The sequence below is a fragment of the Ruditapes philippinarum genome, unplaced genomic scaffold, assembly GCF_026571515.1.
Source record: "Ruditapes philippinarum isolate M1 unplaced genomic scaffold, ASM2657151v2 ctg1491_1_1_1_1, whole genome shotgun sequence".
Taxonomy (NCBI): Eukaryota; Metazoa; Mollusca; class Bivalvia; order Venerida; family Veneridae; genus Ruditapes; species Ruditapes philippinarum.
The window spans coordinates 187,498-212,231 of record NW_026855724.1 but is presented as its reverse complement, the minus strand read 5'-3'; the positions used below and the strand labels follow the sequence as shown (position 1 = coordinate 212,231).

Sequence of the window (24,734 nt, the reverse complement as noted above, 5' to 3'; positions counted from 1 at the left end):
ATGTATGAAAGAAAATTGTCAAAGAAGTTAAAAAGATAATTGAATTTCTAAAATTTGTGTTGATTCTGAAGTGGAACTTTGTCAACTTTATCACATGAATCACGTCAAGATACAACTTATACAATTAGGTTATGTGATTGCAGTATTTCATGATAAAATTATGCACATCTTTTGGTGGAAACAATCACAAAGACACAGCCATAAGACAGCAAACATTAAATGCATTCACTTACAGTCACTACTTGATACATTCTCGTAATTAAGGCTACTCATTAGATGTTTGTTGGGTACTGGTGATTTCTCTTTCTGTCAAGTGAGACACGATGATTATATATTCTCGTACAAACAAGATTACTGATCTTGTCTGGAAAACAGCTAGCGAAGGAAGCTGTAAATCCCAACGGTTAGTTTGCCTTGTTTGCCTATAATTCATATCTCAGTTGGATGCTGATTAACTTACGACACCGTCTGAAGTTTTCTATGAACACAATTGAATCAAAAAATCAATGGTAGGATGCTCTAGTTAAAAAATCTTTGCAATGAAGTACATTGTATTACAAAAAAACGTCAACAAGCTACAAAATAAACTTGAAAAATTATTGTCACATTAGCTTGGGACTAAATTTTGTCATATTTTCACCAATACTCATACAGAATTTATAAATCCAAATATGTGTTTGGATGGATTTAATAAACGATGAGAGAAATTAAGTTTTCCTATTATTTATTTTTTTACGTATATCAATCTTATGACAATCAGCTATTGTTCAGCTTTAGAGAGCTACAATTATAAACAAAAAACATATAAGAACCTTAATGTACACGAGCCAAATTAATGCCAACACCCCCGGACAAAAGTATGTCCGCACAGGACCACCGGAGAGGCATTAAGTAGGAAACCAAACAAAGAATAATTTTGATGAGCCGCTTGACATTCAAAGGCAATTCAAGGAATCACAAAGTGATACATTATGATCATTTATTATACATGTAGTTTGATTCTGTTAAATGTTCCAGGCGTACTATATATATCATATTAATATATTTTGATACAATATTTACCTTCATTACATAAATAAATTTAAAGTAACCATTCTGATTGAAATTTCAAAAACGCATGAACGGCTCACGATTACCTACACGAATGTCTTTGACGCTGACGTAGGAAATTAGTGTGCAGAAGTGTTAGTATTAGTGTCCATTTCTGATAATATATTTGTTAAGCAAATGATCTTACTTTTTCAAACTGATTCTCACTGTCGTTTTCCCATTTTTGATAAAAAAATCATCTCTTGCCTCAATGGAATCGAACAATTTAACATCTATGTATTTTTCATATGCTTGAAGATGACAGAAAAATATTTATAATGCAGTTAGTTTCTTTAAACATTTATCTATTTGTGTGTGTTTTGAAAGGAGTGTACAAATATTGACGAAGCAACGTTAAGTACCAATGATTGTCAAAGATTATAGAATATTGGACAATATGAGGAAGAATTGTTTCCATGTTGAATGTTTGAAATTTAATGAAATATCAAGAGAAATCTTAAAAATTTAGTAGCTTTATAATATTATTGTCAGTGATCATAGCTATCCAGAACAAATATATATTAAGGTCTAACCAATTTGGTCATGCTGTTCATTTAAATAAAATATAACCTCACATAACATGCAAAATGTATTAAGACACTATTTCTTCATCTAGAATAACATGTGTTTTTTTATTTTATTTTATCAGTATACCTTACTATTTTTAATGAACTTTATATTAAAGTTTATTTATTTAAATTATTTATATTGAATTATTTATTGTATTATAGTGAAATCGGAATAATATATGGTCGGTTGATATGGGGTTTTATTATTTAAGTGCATTGGTCTTTTATATAAACAGACAAATATTTGAGTTTGAACGTAAACGGATATTGCAAAAAACGCGCGTGTTCAGCTAATAAAATATCGTCAATTACTTCAGTGATATAGTCAGTACTTAGGAGCAATCCTAATTTTCCTTCGTGAGTATTACAACAGGAAAGTGTGCCCTATTTCGTGGAATGTATTACAACCTTATGTACTTAATGAATCATTTCATGTGTTTTTATGGTAGTTTAAGGAAATCGGAAATAAACTAGGTTCGGTTGATATGCGGTTTTATTTTCATGATTGTCATAAAAGTGCATTGGTCCTTGATATAAAAAAACAAGATATAAATAGACAACAGTTGATGCTCGAATGTACGAAAGACCGGTAGGGACATTTCAACTTCATGAATTCCCGATTTCATCTTCATGAATTCTCGATTTCAACTTCAAGAATTCACGATTTCAACTTCATGAATTCACGATTTCAACTTCAAGAATTCACGATTTCAACTTCACGAATTCACGATTTCAACTTCATGAAGTTGAAATCGTGAATTCATGAAGTTGAAATCGTGAATTCTTGAAGTTGAAATCGTGAATTCATGAAGTTTAAATGGCCCTACCGGTCTTTCGTACGAATGACAGCTGCGTGTTACGTTTATTTATTATATTTCAGTAAAATACAAGCTGATTCATAATTGGCCGAAGGATAGTTGACCTATAGGAAGAGAAATATAGGTACACCACCCTTATAAATTTTAATTGTTTTTCTTTTATATTTCATTATTCGTTCCATATGCATATCCATGCTCTACATTTAAAATTTTATTTATTTAAATGGTAATTTATTTGTGCTAAGTCTCTGCAACTTATTTGTAGCTATTTGATATGACAGTCGTATATCATGATAATTTTGTTGCCCAGTAAAAGTCCCAGCTGTCTGTTAAGACTATATATTAGATTATATATAGAACGGAATAATAAACATTTGTTTGTTATATTACCTTCTCATAAGATTTCATATATGTCATCTTTATTTTCCTAACAAGTTCGTAATGTTTATTATCATATTCAAAAGCAGTATTAAATATGTCACAGAAGAAGTTATTAACGAAGGAAATATTGAATGTTGATCGTCAAATATGTTCCAATATCAGACAACTATGTTTAATAAGTAGGTGATTATTACCCTTCATTACACATATATGAATAAAAACGATAAATTTTAGCATGTATGATGTTCGAGAAATATTAATTTGCTTTCAGATGACATTTTTATTGATTGTATACAAAAGAACGAGAATTATATGAACAGCGAACAAGAATAACATTTGAAAATTTTTATAGCAATATGTATCAGAAAGAAAAGATAATTCTTTTAACTGGTTTGAGTATTTCTTATGATTTCATTAGTTGTGTATGTCAATGCTAAACATTTAACCATCTTAAAGACCATCGCGTGTAACTGGGCACTGCACAAGATAGTTCAGAAAGATTCTGATCATTAAGGGTAATCTGACCACTAATCTGTACTAATAGCTTTAAAAAAGTGTATTTTACAAATTTTGACAGGATGGAGCACCAGTCCACACGACAAGAAATAACATCAACATAATTGACGTACATCAATTATCTCCAAACTTTAATGCAATAGAAAATATATTGGATGAATTGAACAACATAAGAAGGGTGCATTGTCAAGTTCAACAATTGTCAAGAGCGGGCAAATATGCATCACATATGCACCAAATATGCACCGAACATGTCATTTCTATGTTGCTAATCTGTGATCAACAGTCAGTCCAATGATATATTATATTTGAAACCGATTAGTCTTTTCTTGTTATGTGGTTTAAAGTTTGGCTTTTATCAAACAATTCTTTGCGATATATACCGGTATCCATTTCTTAGACTTCTTACGTAAAGAATATTTTTGAAAATATTAGCAAAAAAAGAAAGTATTTTTAAATAGCGTACCGGTATATTACATAGTAATTTACTATAATGAGGTATAAACAGCCAGCTGATAAAGTTGCATGTGAATGTGCAAAGAAAATGTTTCAAAGGAAATGTGTGTCCTTAAAAGAACAAATAGTGAGTAAGGTAAAAATAATCTTAACTGACATTTTATTGAGCACAAAGAACATTTTGTAGAAGACCATTTACTTATTAAGCATAACATAACATAATTTGTTTTTCCTTTGAAAGTCTTCACAATTTTGTGACAATCTGGGCATTGTGTGACAACCATTTACTTATATTCCACTTCATCAATTTATCAAAGAGACTAGTTCATTAATAACCTCTAAGGCAATTCTAAATTACTTTGAAGAATGAGCCTATTCAATATTACACATCAAACACGGCAGAATAAGACACTGCTTCATCTCCTGTGAGTATGTTGCCTCCTAGTTCAATTATAAACTAGCCTTAGAGGATTTGTGAAAAAAAATTAACTAGTCTCCCATAGGTCTGTGTTCACGTATTTTGCCATACTGTCCATAATTAGATACAATAACAGTACTCTAATAAGTTGTTGCTTATACGTAAATAAAAATCAAAACTGGACATGATGGCACGAAACAGTACATCAAAATTGAAATGAACAAATCGAGCATTTATTTTCCATAATCATTGTATTCATTATCTAAACACTCCTTTCTATAAGCCTTTTGATGAAATGATCCTGTGCAGATAACTGTGATAAATACGTAACAATTGCAAGAAAGTTTGATTTTTGCTGTTGTTCTGACTGTTGTATGTTAACCTTACTTTTCAAAGATTGTCAAAAATAGTTCTTACATTACCATAGTGACATTCAGTCAAATTATTTGAAAATTGTTCATGTTTGAGTAAAAGTTTTGTCTGTCAATAATTAATGGTCACCTGAAAAACAGAACTATACAATAAATTTCTCTTTATTTTCAATGTTTCGTACTGTCGATGCTTATATTTTTCAGAATAATCTTGTTTATCCCTCAAAGAGGTCAGCAGTTCTTGTCTTGTTGTCTTGGCTTTTATTTATTTATTGTTTATTAATTCAGCTAACAGTTCATCCATACAAATCAATATGTTAAAATATCTCATGAATATTTAGCAAATTGGTTCCGTGAGTAATATATTGTTTTTTAATTTGTGCAACACTTCCATTCATCAAGTGGTAGACTACTGTGACACATTTAGATAGATAATGCAAAGTAGGAATATGCAAATGAACAATCAAGGAAAGGACATATTTAAAAAGTCTTCCTCTGAGATTAAATTTGCATGTTGAATAAGCATGGAATTTTACAGAGACGTGACAATGGGTGATATATTTACTTTCTATTGCAGTAGAAGCCTTTTGTCTGTATATTGATATCACTGTTGGGTGATTAAATAAGAATGCTTAGCGTAAAAAATATATCTGACAATAAATATTCGCCTACGAAAGAAATCCGCTTACTAGTATATATGAAACCAGTGATTCGAAATGTTTAGAGTTTCACTAAATACGATTTTTCAATATAGCATTGGACCTTTAATAAGTCAAGAAATAAGTCATGCATATGACAAAATGAGCAAAAGCGTAACTATTTTTAACATCGCGGTTATTTTTTGTGACCTGCATTCAATTTTATTAATAACTGATTTCATGGGTTTTACTTATTTCTGCTATTAAATTGGGATAAGTTTACCATTTATTTTATTGTGATTCTGTTAGAACAGAATAGAATCAAAATACTTCAGCAATATGAAAAATTTGACAGTGAGAAGCTTTTGAAATTGTCCTATGTTAAATGACATTTCAATGACTTTATGTTTTTAACTATTCCTATTGTACAATTTGAGCACATGTTTTTTTTTCACAAATCAAACGAAAATTATGCGACACTAGATAAATGCTTTAACCTGGTTTGTTGTTGTTTGGGGTTGTTTTTTTTGTTGTTGTTGTTGTTTATTGCTATTATTGTTCTTTTTTTTTTGGGGGGGGGGGGTCGTTTAAATTAAACAAATAGCATTATTTAATTGATATGTTTTATTAATGAACTTTGAAACATCTAGATTTAAATTTATGTCCAAAGATGACACGATCAAAATTGATTAATTTTGTGGCACACTTCTATCGTTTTATATAAGAAATATTTTATTAAGTAAACTATAAATAAGACTCTATTATGTCACAGAATAATTTCCTGAAATAACGACTGAACAAAATCGATATATTCATACAAAAGAAGCTATAAAATTCTTTATCGACACCGGAAAGAAAATATCATATAAACTTTGTCATTTAGAGATTTCCCATACTTTAGAAGAATATTATCAGACATTGTATGAATTAGTGAATATGAAAGTTGCAACACAATGAAAATATCTAATTGCATTAAGTAGGGTAGTCTGTCTTTTAATGAAACACTGGAGTGGTGTTTGTGAGATTGCTGATTGTCACAAGAAACAAAATGTTTTTTTACCATTGCCAAACATATAGATTTTAATATAAAGATTGGACTTTCTTAATGAGATTAAAAGCAAAATAATTGTTTACACGATTTACAACAAGTAAATTCATTTAACAGATATAGAGTAAAAACAGATGTTTCATTAATATTAGCTGCAAAGCTGACTGATTATTCAGTACTACAGATGTCCTTTGAAACATATTTATTTATATACTAATTACTATTCACTTTTAATTACCACTTTCAAAAGAATTATATCATACCCCATTATGAGCCAAATTGATGTTCAGTAATAACGCATGACATATTGTGTAGGACAAGGCCAGTAGACAAATAAAAAAGGAAAATGATCACTAAAAACAAACAAGAACAGTAAGAAGGACTGGTTTAAATGCGCAAAAAGAATAAATTTAAATGGTTCCAAGTAGAGTGTTACTGTTTGGCCTCCGTTGTTTTTAACATGATATAGAATTATATGATTGAGGGAGTTATAACAAGAATATTAATGTATTGTGTTCTGTACTGACGTCACGTCTACATGTGTCTCGCTGTTATTGTTAGACCTTCTTTGATATTTAAACTGAAATAGAATTATATGACTGAAGGAGCTATAAAAGGGATGATTAAACAAGAATATCAGTGTTCTGTTTTCTATACTGATGTCTTGAGGTTTATTTTAAAAGTTTTAGTAATTATTTCAAGTGATGAAATTTATTTACATTTGTTGCATCTATCAAACTGTTATCATTTTTCTAAGATGATTGTTGTACATTATTGTATTGAAGAACTATACATTTGTTTGTATTTTGTTTTAATCAATATCAGTACAAAGATTTGTATTTGTTATTAACATTAAATTGCCAAAATCTTTCCAGCTGACCTGATTACATGTATTTCCAAATTCCAATTACTGTGCAAATAAGAAAATGGGTGACTTAAGACAATAAGAAAAATCTCCAAAGCCAACGAAGAATCTGAGCTGTTATTTTACATAAATATGTGCGACATCTTTATCTGGTTTAAAAAAGGAGAGAAATTTGAAATGCAATTTGTGCTTTTACAGAACACGCGTTTCTTAATGTATGTTTATTTATCAGAAAATGCTAAAATTCAGCTTTTATTTGATAAGATCTCTTATCATCTTTTCCAATCACTTCAAAATCCACCTGGGGAAAGACTCGTGTGATATCACAGAATAAGTTTATTATAGTATCTAAGGACACTGTACAAAGATTATTATCAATTATGTATCTCAGTTGACACCAATTGTCTAGACTTTATTCGTTTTCTCAATGCTAAGAAATATTCAAAACTGTCATTAATAAACTATTTTCTTGAAATATTAAGATATAAGTAAATGCAAATTGTTCGTTAGGGAAATATATATTTGATATTCTCCAACACTTCAGTACATCACATTGAAAGCAACTCAAGCACATAAATATTTTGCATACCATTACATTTGGACAAACCAAAAGAAACGCAATTTGTATATGATAAAATCATCGAAATTTTTAGCCTTCAGTAATTTTATTAATTTAAATTAAAGCCTTTACATAGATTCCCTGCATAAAATTATCATTAACTCGTGTTGATTCATGTAAGGATGCTATAAACAACATTTATCTAGACATTTACATATTGCTTTGCACATTCCTAAACTTGATCACAACTTTTAATAATGTCATTCTTTAAATGTTAAAGAGAAGTGAATTAAATTATTTTACTTTTTCAAGAAGATTAACTCAACTGATAAATATTCCTTTATTTTCATACGTATAATCAAAATAAAGCTGGCACATAAATCATCAAAAGTGGAAAGGGAAGGAGTCTACTTCAAAAATAAAAAAAAGCACATGCGTTTTAAGCATTGGTAGAATTATAGGGTATATTTCTTAGATTAAATATATAGAACCGATTTCATTAAAGATATTCTTAAATATTGCAATACAAATTAAAACATATATCACTCTCATCACTGGTTTTCGCAGTGTTGATTAAATCTTTAAAATTAGAATAATTAGTGTCAGTTATCATGAATATGAGATTTATTTTGGCACGTCACATATATAAAGTATCATAATTATGTAGTGAAACAGACATAACACAACATGCGCACTGTCACCATGGTACGCACACCAACACCAAGGATCTCACAAAAAGGGCAAACAAGTATTTTTATTTTGTGGTCCATAAGTGTTGGTGGTCTTACATAAACATGCATGGCAATTATTCGAAAAATATAGAATGCTACACTGCATTAAATTATTAAAGATAATTCATGCAACGTAACCTGCCTACATAAAATATTGATTAGCATATTAAAATGTTTAATTCCAAGTTAAAACGCAGGATTTTTTTTTTGTTCTTGGCGATAATGGTGATTATATTTTTCTTAGTAAACAGCCTAAAACGCAAACTGATTTTATACCGAAACCTGTGTTTGTAAGAATAAAGGCAACGAAAATGAGTAAGACCATTTTTACCGCTGCAACAGAGCTTTTGACGGCGATTGTTCGGTTTCGAAGAAAATATTAGCATTAAACAGCGGCGTTCACGGATATTAACCTTGATATTATATATATCTTTTATGTATGAGGTTCATCTAAACGAGCAAGTATAAGTATTCTAGATGAACAATGTGACAATCAATATTTAATATAAAATTGTTCGATATGGTTTTGATACCGATACCTTGTATACAGTCGTAAAATTCCTGGAATTTTACTCTCAATTCTCTGAACTGGCATCTTTTTTAATAAAAAAGAACAAACATTTATTTGATCTCGAAATAGGTCATATAAAGTAGCATTTAGATAGTAAAAATGGAACCGAAATAGATTATCATATACACTATCTTTTCTACATGTTTTCTCTAATGCAATTAACATTTCTTAGATTCAAGACATATTCTCATACTGGTCGCAGAGTAAAGAAAATATGACTGCTTATCATAAGAACATATATTGCAATGTTTGGCAATACGGAGAAGAAAATGTTGCATTAAATCGTTTTAGTCAGCTTTTTAACAATTTAGAATTATTATTGACTTAAGCCTAAAAATGCTTTTACTGGTCTCAGTGTACAGGAAATATGACTGCTTATCATAAGAACATATACTGAAATAATTGTCTTTATTATTTTAGTCAGCCTTTTAACAATCTAGAATTATAGTTGACCTAAGCCTCAAAATTGAATATAACATGAAAAATTGAAATTTCAATAAACCGCTTTTATTAGCACGAAACATCTAGACGATGCTAATTAAAATGTCTATGTGACAGGTGATGCATATCTTAAAAAATAATGATTTGGGTTGATATTTTAAAAAGTGTAAAACCATTCAGTACCATACTAGTCAGTCTAACTGAAAATGACAAAGTAAGAATAAAAAAAATATTTGTGAAATAGAGAAGTTTTATGATTTGAATGAAATTACAAACAATACATACTACCTGTTACAGACCGAACCCTCTGAAAACATCCGTTTTCTTCCATTGACATTACTTACTAATCTATATATTTATTCTTGGCAAATACAAGGCATATTTGATTTAAATGCATTTATACTAACGATCAAAGTTCGATCAATTACCCTAAAAACTGTACTTGCTCTTGACCATGTTCATACAATGAACAAAGGCACAACTATTTGTAAATGTATAAATTATGCAAGCAAGTGCAGAAAATTTGCTTCATATTATATAAAGAAGTGGTCAGGACATGTACTTTCCTATATTTTGTAATGCTGCTTCTTTACTTTTATGATTATATAATTTGTTAAATTGGTGTTTGAATTCAAACCTTCAGCTGTGTTGGTAAGCGGTTTAACGACCTTAACCACTCAACTAAGGACAACTGCTGATAAAACTGTATGTATAAAAGGTGTTTGTATAATTTCAAAGAAAACATATTGCCTAGCAGTTCAAGACTGTTGTTAAAACTTAAAAGTTAAAATAGTTAAGTACGCTTTTGTACATTTCGTCATCTGAAAAGCTAAGTTGTTGACTCATTGAAGCTCGAATGTTATAATTTTTATAATACATTTCAGCAGATGTTTACGTGTACAAATATTCATTGTCGGATAATTTTTTATTTAGGCTAAGCATCAACCTTTTATCACCCAACCGTAACAATCTATATAAGTGTGCAGACCAAAGGCTTCTATTGTAATAACTGGTAAATACATTGTAAATAAACAATTGTCACGTCTCTTTAAAGTTCCAACCTTATTCGACCCGTAAACTTAATATCTGATGTAGATTGCTTTGCCTGTTCTTCTTTGTTCATTTGCATAGTCCTACTTTGGTTTGTCTATCTAAATGTGTCATAGTTGTCTAACGCTTTATGAATGGAAGTGTTGCACTAATTTAAAATTTATATCACCCACGGAATCAATTTGCATAGGATTACCACTTAAATATTGGCCAGAGATTTCGATGAATTGATTTGTGTATGAAGGAGGTGTGTGCTTTGGCAGTAACGGGATAATTGAACCGAAAATGAATAAAAGCAAAGACAACTGTTGACCTCTTAGATTTATAAAAAAAAAAACATTGTATGTGCATTGAAACTTGGAAAACCATAAAATAAAGTACAAATGATCTTTGTATAACTATGTTTTAAACTTTTGACAGAAAACTGCGTGGACAAATATTTTTCCTAAAGGGAAAGTATTCGTTTCCACTCCAACATATAACGTCATTCGACAGTCACTGTGGTAATATATGAAAATCTGGAAACAAAGTGATCCCTCGGAAGCATTAACCAAAACAAAATTACAAGAGAATTGCAGACTCGGTTTCTGTACATGAGGGATAATGAATACGTGCAACATCCCTCACACCCCTTAGCACCGACTTGAGCGGTACTCAATTCTCAACACTTAATAGTGCTGGCATCAATGATCCCGAAGGACCAGAAAAATATAACAACACTGAAGTGAAGTACGGGGCAACTTTTTACAGCTGCCACGCAGCACTTGACACCTGCTGAGCCAAAATAGGAACAAACTTATTGATTGACTTGTAAAGTATGTTGAAAAATTTGCATAATTATTATGCGCAAAGGTAAACACACAACTGTCTGAAAAACAAGGGTAAATTCGTACTTCCATACTTTTTCTTAGTTTTGTATAATTTCAGCTTTGCAAAAGTAGTTAAAATAGATGTAGTCACCATCTTTTGATATTGTTAATTAAGCATTAAGCTTTCTGTACAGTATACAATGTACATATAGAAAGGTGTGTTTATTTAGCATACATATGTTTAATTAAACATTTGAATGTGTATAAATATACTCTGAAGTTATTAAATTAGATATATATTTTGAATACGCATAATTGTTATGACTTTTCCTTATTTACAAATATATTATGTATAAAATTGATGCTTAATTTGTTTATTTTAATGGGGATGCACTGATTCGTGATTAATGTTTATAATTACTTATAAGGAATATCCTATAACAATATTGCTGTGGTTTTTACTGGAAAAATTTCATCCGTGAAGACAGACCTATGGGAGACAAGTTATTTTTTGCACAAATCCTCTAAGGATATTTTATAATTGAAATAGGAGAGAGCAGATTCATAGGAGATTAAGTAAGGCGTCTTATTCCGCTGTGTTTGGGGCGAATTATTAAATGAGCTCAAAAATTCAAAGTTATTTAGGAGTGCTGTAGAAATTATACATGAACTAGTTTGTTTCTTTAATATCTGCGGATGAATATGATAATACAAATAGAAGTCAAACAATGCAATGATTATGGTTTTCATGAAAACGTGTACTTATAAAATAACATAAACTATGCTACATTTTACGTAAATATTAGACTATATTAGACTTTTTATACAAAAAACATCTGTCAATAGATGAATCTTGTAAGTTTTGTTTTCGTCGCCCACATTTAACAATTAGCGTGTTTTATAAATAAATGGCAATGTAGTTATTATACAATCTAAATTTTGAAACATTTAGATTGAAAATGACACGATCAAATTTGATTAATTTTGTGGCACACTTCTGTCGTTTTATATTAGAAATATTTTATTCAGTAAACTATAAATATGACGCTATTATGTCACAGAATAATTTCCTGAACAGAATCGATATTTTTATGCAAAAGTAGCTATTAAATTCCTTATTGATACGGAAAGAAAATATCATATAAACTTTGTCGTAGAGATTGCCCTTTAGAAGAATATCATTTGACCTTGTATTTATTAGTAAATAGGAAAGTTTCAATACAATGAAAATATTGAATTACGTTTACTAGAGAATACGATAGATATGATCAGTAAGGAAAGGCGGCGTTCAATAAATGCAACCCTAACACTATCCAGCTCAAGAACCAGCGGCAAGGGGCCTAGGAGGACCCCAAACAAAAATAAGACAAGGCGCAAGGTAGAGCACTGACATGATAATCACCTAAATGATACTTAAAAGAAGCTGTCTATCTTTCAAGGAAACACTGGAGTTGTGTTTATGAGATTGTATCAAAATTTAATGATCATCAGTGACATGAAACAAAATAATATTTTACCGTTGCCAAACATCCACATTATAGTTAATATAATGAGACTAAAAGTAAAATCATCGTTTCACAAGTAGATTTATTGAGTAAAAACAGATATACAAGATTAACTGTGAAACTAAGGTATCTTGTGACAAAGATGCAATACTGGCAGAACATAACAAGCAACAAAATAACATACCGGTACTTGAGTCATTTGCCTTTCATTAACATTATCAATGAAGTGACTGCTAATTCAGTTCTATGAATATTCTTGAAAAACATATCTATTTATACACTAATTTCTTTTAACCTTCATAAACACATTCAAAAGAATAAAAAAAACATCATCTTGAATTATGAGCCAAATTGATGTCAGTGAGAAGGACTGTGGCTAAAATGCGCAAAAAAGCATGCTTGAATTAATTTAAATGGTTCCTAGGTACAGTGTCTCGCTGTTATTGTTGGACCTTCTTTGGTATTGAAACTGAAATAGACTTATATCTCTGAAGGAGTTACAAAAGTGATGATAAAACAAGACTATCAAGATTGTCCTGTTTTCTGTACTGATGTCTTGAGGTTTATTTTATATATTTAAGTAATTATTTCAAATGATTAAATTTATTTACATTTGTTGCATCTATCAAATTGTTTTTATTTTTCCAACGATGATTGTTATGCATTATTGTATTGAAGAATTTTGTTTGTATTTTGTTTTAATCAACATCAGTACAAAGATTAGGATTGGTAAAATGCATAAATCTTTCCGGCTGAACTGTATATGTAGGACATACTGTATCGCAATGTATGTTAATTCATCAGAAAATGCTAAAATTCAGCTTTTATTTGATCAGATAAATCTTTTCCAACCATATCAATATTCACCTAGGGAATCGAATCGTGCAATAGATATCACAGAATAAGTTTATAATAGTATATAGGGAAACTATTAAAAGCTTCTTGTCATTTATGTATCTCAGGTGACATCAATTGTCTAGACTTTATTCTGTTCGTTTTCTCCATGCTAAGAAATATTCACAACTGTCACTAATAAACCATTTTCTTAAAATATTCAGATATGAATCTTTCTCAAAGTGATAAGTAAATGCAAATTGTTCATTAGAGAAATATAAATCTGATATTTACCAACACTTCACTTAATAACATTTAAAGCAACTCAAGCACATAAAGGTTATGCATATCATTACATTTGGACAAAACAAAAAAGGCATAGCTTGGGTAGTGGAGCGACAGTTAGGATGATTTTAATGCGATTGAATACTGCGTGGCAATTATTCGAGAAATTATAAAACACTACAATTCGTTAATCGCTAAAGATAACTCGTGCAACGTAACATGCCTACATGAAATATTTATTAGCGTATGAAAATAGTGTCATTCAAGTTATCTAGAAGAAACTATTTCAAAGCAAGTTTAAATGAACGCGGGGGGAAATTTAATTCTGTGCAATATTGTTTGCTAGCTTATTTCATGATGAACAACTTATATTAAACCAAAATCTCTGATTTTTAGGAATAAATGAACAAATACGAGTACGAAAATAAAACCGCTGTCATAGCTTTTACATCGACTGTTCGGTTTAGAAAAGATTACACAAAACCAGTATAAATACAAGGATCGGTATTGGACAGCGGCGTTAACAGATATAAACTTTGAAAACGATCTATCGATACAATATATTCTTATGTATGAGTTTCATCTAAAACGATAAATTAAAACGAGCAAGTCATGTGTAAAAACAATAGCCATGTATGTCTATATAAGCAGTGTGACAATCAATATGTGATGTGGTTTTGATACCGATACCTTGTATACAGTCGTAAAATTCCAGGAATTTTATTCTCAATTCTCGGAACTGGCAATTATAAAAAAAAAAAAACAGAACAAAAAAACACATTTGTTTCATCTCGATATAGGTCACATCAAGTAGCATTTAACCCATTACTTCATATACACGCCTTTTAACGCCTTTTTCACCCCCCCCCCCCTTTTCGTTGTCTCAAATGATGAAAAAATGCCTTATTTAGGCCCCAAACACTTGTTTTTGTTTGAGAAATGTTGTTAAAAAAAGTGACCTCTTTTTCGGCGCGGCCCCCCAACCAAAAGATACATCAGGGGGTTGCCAGAAGGGGGATGTGCCCCCTTCTGTTTGGGGGGTTTGAAGGGGGGCGGAGTCCCCCTCATCGCCAAGAAAATTTTGGACTTGTGAGAGGCTGTAAATGACCCCATTTTGAGAAATGTTGTTAAAAAAAGTGACCTCTTTTTCGGCGCGGCCCCCCAACCAAAAGATACATCAGGGGGTTGCCAGAAGGGGGATGTGCCCCCTTCTGTTTGGGGGGTTTGAAGGGGGGCGGAGTCCCCCTCATCGCCAAGAAAATTTTGGACTTGTGAGAGGCTGTAAATGACCCCAGATTGATCATAAGGTAACGTGTAACCAACGCTGAAAAGCATTTGACTCTATCTCAATCCATTGAGAAGTTGCAGCACTTTGAAATCAATTTTGATGGAAAAAATCAACGCAAAATAGTGATTTTTGGCAATTTTGAGATGTCCCCTCGTTGCCATGGTAACAGAAAATTTAAGCCTGATCATGTTGTTGCAAGGGCAATGGTCCAGTCAACATTTGTGCCAAGTTTGATTAGTGTTGAAGCAGTTTTTATAGTATCATAGCAATTTGAACTTGTAACGGGAGACTTTTCAATGAAAACAGCCATTTTTCACAAAATGCTCATGAAGTAATGGGTTAAATGGGAAAATTAGGACCGGAAATAGAATATCATATACACTTTCTAGTCTACATATCTTCTCAAAAGCTAAAGCCACAATTTGATTCAAGAAATATCCTCATTTTGTTGTTATTGTTAAAAAATATGTCAAGTGCATATCGTAAGAACATCGATACCTTGAAGAAAATGCGGCATTAAAAACGTTTTAGAAAGCTCTTTAACAATTTAGAAATTGCTAAAGGGCACAACTATATACATATATAATGCATTTATTATGCAAGGAAGGGCAGAAAATTTACTTACTTCTCGTATTTGATAAACAGCAGTGATCTAGTCTAGTGTTCAGGACTCGTAAAAAAGAGAAAAACAGAATCCCATAAGAACTTCCAAAATTAAAAACGTTGGAGGCGATTTTCATGGATGGTAATGGAAACTACAAGCTACCGTCCACACCCCTTTGAAGAGCGATGTATGGTCCCCCAAGAAAAAGAATGCATGTGCCATAAACGTTAGCAATGGGCGGAACTAAATAAAATGGAATTCCGGAAGTTCCTATATTTTGTAATTGTTGCTTCTCTTTTCTTATGTTTATATTATTATTATAAAAAATATTTTTGACAGGTTATGCATGCCACAACCGTTTGTGTAAGTCAATATAACTTATCAAAAGCTTTATAAAGAGTTTATAATCAGAGAAAAAGAAAGAAATTACAATTCATAAATTGACAACAGCGTGTATATAGTTTATACAAACTTTAAGATTAACCAATGAAAAGCGAAATATAAAAGTGCAGTATCATAAAATTCTATGGTATTTTGTGACAATTTTCATATGTGGCAACTTTAAGAAAAATGATTCATTATAATAAAGACCTATAATATTATTCAGTACTTTTAAAAGTTTGAATGATTTCTTGATCATTGAGTCACAAAACTAACACATATTGGGAAACGTTAAAAAAGAAACGAAATTCTATAATATATTCAAAATAATTATCTGTACTCACCAAAAACAGATATCCGGGTGTTTCAATTTGTAACTGTCCTAAATAGTTTGTATATTTACAAAATATGTGAAACATATATCACCACAAAATAATTATATCTCAACTTGGGTTTATGGCATGTATAATAACATGCATGAAGTATAATAGTTTACTACCATTTACGTAGTAATGCCGTGAGCGGATAAGAAATAATAATATGATGATAAAGTACGGGATAGTCATATATTTATTACTATGACTATCATTTATGACTTTGTTTATCGACCGCTGAGGTATGCCTAAATCCGGTCAATTGATAGTTTATTATACAAAGTTTATTTTCTTCTCTCTATGTGAAGACACATCTGTATGTACAGAAACTTTGCTATGTTGTATGTATTTCCAGATTGTTGGGGTTTTTTTTAGGTTTAAAATGAATTGGTCTACAATGGAATGTTTGTAACAAGGTATAAATGATAGCGTTGACAGTATTTTGAATCAGACATTACAACAAATCATGAAAGAATTATACATAGATGTTATTGGCAAGTATATGTACATGATCCGATGTTACATATATTTGTATAGACATAGCAGACAATATAATATTCTAGAACAAAATATTATTTTTCATCATAAAAAAATGTTTACACTAATTAACTTTAATTGGTAGCCTGTTGGCGCCAAAACTGAATGAATCGTTTGCCAAAACTGAATGTATCGTTTGCCAGAACTGAATGTATCGTTTGCCAAAAATGGATGTATCGTTTGCCAGAACTGAATTTATCGTTTGCCAAAACTGAATGTATCGTTTGCCAGAACTGAATGTATCGTTTGCCGAAACTGAATGTATCGTTTGCCAAAACTGAATGCATCGTTTTCTCAGAACTGAATGTATCGTTTGCCAAAACTGAATGTATCGTTTGCCAGAACTGAATGTATCGTTTGCCAAAACTGAATGTATCGTTTGCCAAAACTGAATTTTTCGTTTGCCAAAACTGAATGTATCGTTTGCCACCAGCATACAACCTTGCCAGCCTGCAGATCCATGCTGTCTGACCAGGCTCTGTACTGTTGGCTGACTAATATCAATTTCCATCTTGATATCCCCAATATTTGATAAAATGGGTGTTTGATAACTCTAATTATGTAATTCAGCAGTTTAAGTGGTTTAATTACTTTATCAACATTTCTTCTTGAAATTTTTATAAGAAAATACAAATGATAGAAGCTATTTACATTTCTTTGTTTTTGTCTGTTTTTGAAATTCTGATGGAAAAGGTGCCCTGTAACACCGCACTTTGGGGTTGGACCCCAAAGTGCGTTACATACTTTTGGGTCCAACCCCAAAGTGCGTAACGCACTTTCCCAAAGTGAGTTACACAGGTACATATGCATATTTTAACATCAAGCAGACGACCGCACTTTGGGGTCATATAATTATAGATATTTCAAAATGAAACTTGTAGTTAATGATAATTGTGAACTAAAAATAAGGAACAAAGTAAGCAAAATGTATTTGCTAACAATAGCAGATATTAGATTATTTAAATTTGTTCTATCTAAGTGTTGCAATTTTATAATTTTTGCAATTTACAATTCATTATAAATATGTTTTATATTCACAATAAACTGCCTCTTGCTGTAAATTAACGTTTGCATTAAATTTTACTCCTATCAGTTTATTTTTTTAGTCTCAGAACAGCATCCAAAATGGCAACAAATTAAAAATAAGTCGTTGTGTGTATATTAAAGCATGTATGTAAGAAAATTTGAGCCGCGTCATGGCAAAACCAACATAATGGGTTTGCGACCAGCATGGATCCAGACCAGCCTGCGCATCCGCGCAGTCTGATCAGGATCCATGCTGTTCGCTTACAAACACTATAACAAATAGAGAAACTGATAGCGAACAGCATGGATCCTGATCAGACTGCGCGGATGCGCAGGCTGGTCTGGATCCATGCTGGTCGCAAACCCATTATGTTGGTTTTGTCATGACACGGCTCATTTAATATTTACTTTCATAGAATTACATGACTGGTACCTGACAAACGTAAAAGTCATTAGGATTTAAGAGATAGAAACCAAAATGTATTGAGTGTATTCACTGATACAGTTATCAAGTAATAATCATGTAAAAGTTATAAATTGTTTTACAAACAATTTTTTCTAAAATGTTAATAAATTTTCGACATTGTATGCGTTTTCATTTGCGATATCATTTGGTGTAAATATTTAGGAATATCGAAAATTGTGAAAAAGGCTTGAAATGAAGTGCAGCTAGCTTTGTAGACGTAGTCCAACTTTATTTATTTCTAACCTGTTACAATTCATTAAAACAGGAAACGAAATTCAACTGAAATTATATTAACTGCCTTTTAATTACATTTACATCATATCTAAAATGGGGTTCAATATGACACTAAAAGTTATCAAGTAAATGATGACACAACAGGATTTTTTTCGAAACATCTTTTATTTCTAGGAATACATTCACAATTTAAGTACTATAATTGTTTGTTTTATGGTCACAATTGTTCAGATAGTTCAAGTGGTACAATTGATAAAACATTTACCAGTTAAGAATCAATTAGTGATATAAATGGCTCTTAGTTAAATTGCACAGTGATGTATATAAGTATCGACCGTCATCTTAAACTGCACCTCAAATATTTCATTGTCGCAACTCGAATACTAGTATAAATGTAAGTCAGTACTCGGTATTTAAGCCGAAGTCAATTGACACCTTCAGAACTCTGGAACCCAAAGTGCGTTGATATGTAGCATATTAACGTACTTTGGGGTCAATTTCACGATATTGACCCCAAAGTGCGTTTGACCCCAATGTGCGGTGTTACAGTGCCCATTGTGGACGAGTATAAACCTATATCTGATGAAATATTCAATAAAATATCTAAATGGGAAAAAATAGGTTATTTTTATACTTTTTTATCCAATCTCGAAAGAGTTGATTCACAGATTAGAATAATTCTGGTAATTAACACACATGAAAATTGAAGGTTTACAAACAGCCGGAACAAAAAAAAATATGCTGCTGTTTTAAGTACATTTTGAACCGTTTAAGTCCATCTCACACAGGACACACGGCTTATACGGTTGGCCACTCGTATAAACCGTACATACAACCGAACCAACCGTTAGTTTAACCGAGTTACAATCGGGCCATTCGAGTGTATCCGTGTAAGCCGTGTATGGTTTTTAAAACTTTAAAAAACTGGTACGGATGTAACGTCCGTGTATGATCGTATAAACGACCGTAAAAGACCGTAAGAGACCGTGTGAGACCGTATATACAACCGTATTTTAAGTCCACTCCACGAGTGAGTCAAACCGTGCCAAGATCGTATATAAATCGTATGGAATCGTTCGAGACCGTCCCCAAGTCCTACATCCAACACCCAATTAACATTCGAAAGTCACACGATCACGGTACGATTCACTCGAGTGCACAAACGGTTTCATACGATCGTCATACGACCACTACGGTTCAAGTACGAAACATACACGGTATAGTACGGGTATATACACGGTCTCACACGGCCTCGTATACGGTCTTACACGGCCTCTACATCAGCATGAATTGGACAACGAAAACCACAACTACCTGCTGCCACCCTCAATTGCTAGATCTACCCAGAGTACTTAATTGCTGCATCATACTAGAATGTATCCAAAGAAGAAGGTTCCCACGCACAGAAGGAATGCAAGAAGGGCCACCAAGGCCCGCCGACCACTCCAAACTTCTGCCCCTGCCAAGCCTAATGAGCAGGGGGACCCACCAATGTCTGTCAGGCTTATCATGATTCCTGTCATCTGTTGCATCTGGCATTGTTTTATATAACCAATTTTAACATATATAGGTCTTCTTCGTTGAAAGTTCGAAAATTTATAAGCCAAGCCATCAGAATGGGTCGATTATATCAAAACATACACAAATAGGTGATAATATAAGGCATATGATAACTCGAACAGAAGTCGGCGGGACCCTATGTAAACTTTGTGAAAGTCGAGTAAATCGAGTAACAGTCGTGTTTTATCGTACCAGGCCGTACTAGACCGTACTTGGAACCGTGCAACAATCGTATGTATTCGTATGCAAATCGTGTTCAAACCTTGCTTGACCGAGTATATCCGTCCTTAATTCGTACATGCTCGTGCTACATTCGAGTCTAACTCGTGCCAGCTAATCCCCAGGCACGGTTGGAGCTAAATAGTCGTACCAGTCAATCTGTGTATATTCGAGTATACCGTATGGGAACCGTGTGCCCAACCGCGGGCTTTAGTGATTTATCAAGATATGTGTTGTTCATACAAACATTTTTGAGTCATATTGTTCTGTTTTTGTTGTATTTTTTATTTTGTTTATTTATTTCTGTTTTTTCAACATTCACAAAAAATGTAAACTGCAAGTCCCTAAACCGCAGATTTAAAAAGATTTGATTGAAAGACCCTGACCATTTAGCTTTACAGTATACACTTTGAAATAATAAGGCCTTAGTAATGGTAGACACATAGCATTGTTCGAGAGATGGTATCAAAAGGCTATATGTCCTAATTTTTAACTTAAATACACGTAGACAGATTAATTCTATCACGGATTTATATAAATCCGTGATTCTATACGTCTTTCTAGAGCGCACGGGAAATAATGCCCATGATCACTCCCAAAAAAAATCTTTTCACGGTAGTTCCCCTTTTATTTATAACAAATGGCGGGAAATTAAAAGTACCGAAATGGTTTTGGAAACTTTACCAGAAAAGTTAGTGGAACGACTGATGCCCTTTCAAAAAGAGGGTGTCAAATTTGCAGTTTCTAAACACGGGAGGTAAAACTTTCCATTATTTGTCAATATTTATCAGATAGCATTCAGTTGTAATCAGTTTTCGCGACCAAAATTAACTTTAATTTGTTTGCTTTTCAGTTCAGGACACACCCATTTTAGATCACAGACGCTTGGGGTCAGATCGTGTCCCAAAACATGAAATGTGTTTAAATATTAAAATATATATATATATATATATATATCAAAGCAATCACCTTCCTTGGATGAGCTGCCGGTACCCTCGCCACCGTCCATTAACTTCCAGAACCTATACCATACGGTACTACACTGACAAAGACAATGATTTACATTTTTGACAACTATAAGTTACCTAGGCTACATGTACATTGTACCTTCAGTAGTTTCCTGTAGCACCTGAGGTCTTCCTCCATCAGTAAAGCTGGAATGCCGCGATATGACCTATATGCTTTATTTACCAAGACTGGTGTCGATGTGACGTAAAACTCAAAACAAAAAAACAACAACAAAGTTTCTCTTTAATTCTCTTAACAATATTGCACTATTCTAGAGCAAAATATATTTGGACAAGCAAATGCCATTCTGAAATGACTTGAGTATGGCATTAACTTCTGGCATGTGCACTTGTTAATCATTTTGAAAGGGAACCTTTATGCCTGTTATTTAAAGTGTAAATAAGAGAAATTTATATAAGCAATTATATAAGGGTTATAATTTCAAAAGTCATATGATTAGAAATGTAATAAACAGGCTGGTGAAAATGCCCAATCGGGCTTATAAATGACATAAAAAAATCATATTTCATAAATGACATAAAAAATCATATTTCATAAATGACATAAAAAAATCATATTTCTAGAAAAATAAAATAGAAATTTCTTTTAAACTTTTTTGTGTATTGACTATTGAGCATAATACATGACATAAACAGAAAGAAAAATATTTGGTAACTGTAACTTTTGTGAGAATTATCACCCATTTTTCATATTTACATTGCGCATAACTTTTTAAGTCCTTAAAAAATATGTTGTAATGTAAAATTCTTTACAGAAATATGTCCAACAACTTCATTTTGCTCAAAATCATTGCGCCAGTACCTTTTTACTATATCTTTGAATTTAATATTCTGTTTTCTGGCATAGATACTTTGACAAATCTTTGACACTGAACATTAAACTTTGCAGTTTTCTGAATGAAATGTATGCTGACAGGTGTTGGTGCAATGAATTGGAGCATAAAAAAGATATTAAACCTATTTTGTTTTATTATTTAAGTTTATTTATGTAACATATTTTTAAGGACTTCATAAAGTATGTATTATATAAACATGAAAAAGGGGAAATAATTCTATCAAAGTTTAAAAGAAATCTCTTTATTATGTTTCTAGAAATATGATTTTTTATGTCATAAGCCCGATTGGGCATTTTCACCAGCCTGATAAAAGTGATATGAAATTCGAGTCATTTTCACCCAAAGGAGTTTGGTCCAAAAATATCAAAGACATGTCGGTTAAAAACATATCAGCCCTCAGTGATTTTTTCCCTTGTATTTTACAGCCGAATAAAGGCTGTTTCCCTTAGCTCAAAATAGGTATATTTTCCCCTAAAAAAGCTAATATTTTCCCCTGAAATGCCCTGTGCACTATTTCACCAGAACCATGACTTAACAGCATCAGACTTATTATATCAGCTGTAAGACAGACAGCTGTCCCTATAGCCTGTGCTATGTACCATGCATGTTAAATTGAATTGAAATTGAAAATTTTATAAAATGTGTGAGTAAATTCCATTCTCAGTTGTTGGAATTTGATTTCCCCCTTTTCTGATTTATCGCTCTATGTTTTCCCCTCAAGACCTAATGGTTGCCTATCATGAAAAGATTCACATACATAAATGGCTATACAGTGTCACTGTCTAGAACTCAGCATAAATGGTTGAGAAACTTAATTGCTAAGGCAAATGCATCCTATGCCACAGGTCCGGATCAGACTGCAAAGTTTTCTCAAACAGACTGACTGATTTTCATCACCTCGCATGGGACTTTAATTGTGTGTAAGTGCTAGTTAATTTTCTTGTGTTATGTACTCAATAGAAAGTGATAGATAAATTTTTAATATACATTGCTCTCTCCTCTCTCCTCACCCTGTTAGTAATAATAAATTTGCTGTTACATTTTTAGCTCAACTATTCAAAGAATAGGGAGAGCATGACACTTTGGATAAGTTTTTTTTGTATGAAAGTACATATCTCCAAAACTACTGAAGGGGATTGGGTTGAAGCTTCAGATACTTATTTTAAAGGATAATAGGAGGTCACTGTCCAAGGCCCGTAAATATTAAGATTTTGACAGAATTATGGCCCTTGTTGAACTTGGAATATTCTACATTATCCAGCCTCTTGCTTTACTGTCAAGCACTTAGAATAGTCAAGTACGCTGTCCTAACAAAAGCTCTTGTAAAAATATTGTGTTAGCCTGTTAGGACCTTGTTTATTATATTGAATTTGTTTTCACCTATGATAAAATGTAAAACAACATCTTTTTTTCTTTCTTTTTTTACAGATGCCTGATTGCTGATGAGGTATGTTTTAAGTTTCATTACACTTTAAACAGTCCTAATGTTGGTTATGTGATAAATAGAATATTTTATTTGTGTAGATTCATTACTTTAATTTATTGAACTTGTTTAATAAAACAATATCATGCTCGCCAAAGGCTCGCATAATGTAATTTTATACAACTCGTCCAATAAAATCATTTTGAAATCTACACTCATTTAATATTGTCTATGTACTGGACCTGTGATAATATATTCATTAAAACATATTAATCTATCATAGTCGTCAAAACTTGTTTTCTCTTATACATGGCCTTCCATGCATTACATTGTAAGGATCTGGTTAATTAACAAAATAAATGTTATGTTATTATTTCACAGAACTGATATTGTTGTTGTTTTTTATGACAGATGGGTTTAGGGAAGACGTTACAGGCTATATCTGTAGCATATTACTATAGGAAGGAATGGCCCTTATTGATCATTGTCCCATCATCACTCAGATATTCCTGGATCGAAGAGTTTGAGAAATGGTTACCGGACATAAATCCAGGAGACATAAATCTTGTTCAGTCAGGAAATGATGTCAGGTATCGCTTGTTATACTAGTATTTCAATCATATTTCTTGTTTTACATTCTAGTTAAGTGCTTGTTTACTTCCATTAACAAGCAAGTTTGATTAACTCAGAAGAAAGAGCTATGTCAATAAATCTTTTTGTTTTGCCAACATATAATTAATGCCATATCAACTTATCCTAAATGGTTGTTTCAAATGATGTATTTTGAGAACTTGGAAGTTCACT

General features: G+C 31.8%; 2 protein-coding genes across 2 annotated transcripts in view; one reads left to right on the top strand and one right to left on the bottom strand.

Annotated features, from left to right (window-relative positions):
* The window catches only part of LOC132744227 (G-protein coupled receptor moody-like), a 114,941-nt gene extending 98,218 nt beyond the window's left edge, over window positions 1-16,723 (bottom strand). Inside the window, exon 1 of the mRNA XM_060732864.1 lies at window positions 16,572-16,723. The gene's annotated coding sequence lies outside the window, so the exon portion shown is untranslated. The remainder of the gene's footprint in view (window positions 1-16,571) is intronic.
* Window positions 16,724-21,275: 4,552 nt separating this feature from the next.
* LOC132744226 (DNA annealing helicase and endonuclease ZRANB3-like) overlaps window positions 21,276-24,734 on the top strand; it is a 59,224-nt gene continuing 55,765 nt past the window's right edge. Inside the window, exons 1-3 of the mRNA XM_060732862.1 lie at window positions 21,276-21,400; window positions 23,936-23,954; window positions 24,342-24,520. Coding sequence (XP_060588845.1) covers window positions 21,309-21,400; window positions 23,936-23,954; window positions 24,342-24,520 — 290 coding nt within the window. The 5' untranslated portion in view covers window positions 21,276-21,308. The remainder of the gene's footprint in view (window positions 21,401-23,935; window positions 23,955-24,341; window positions 24,521-24,734) is intronic.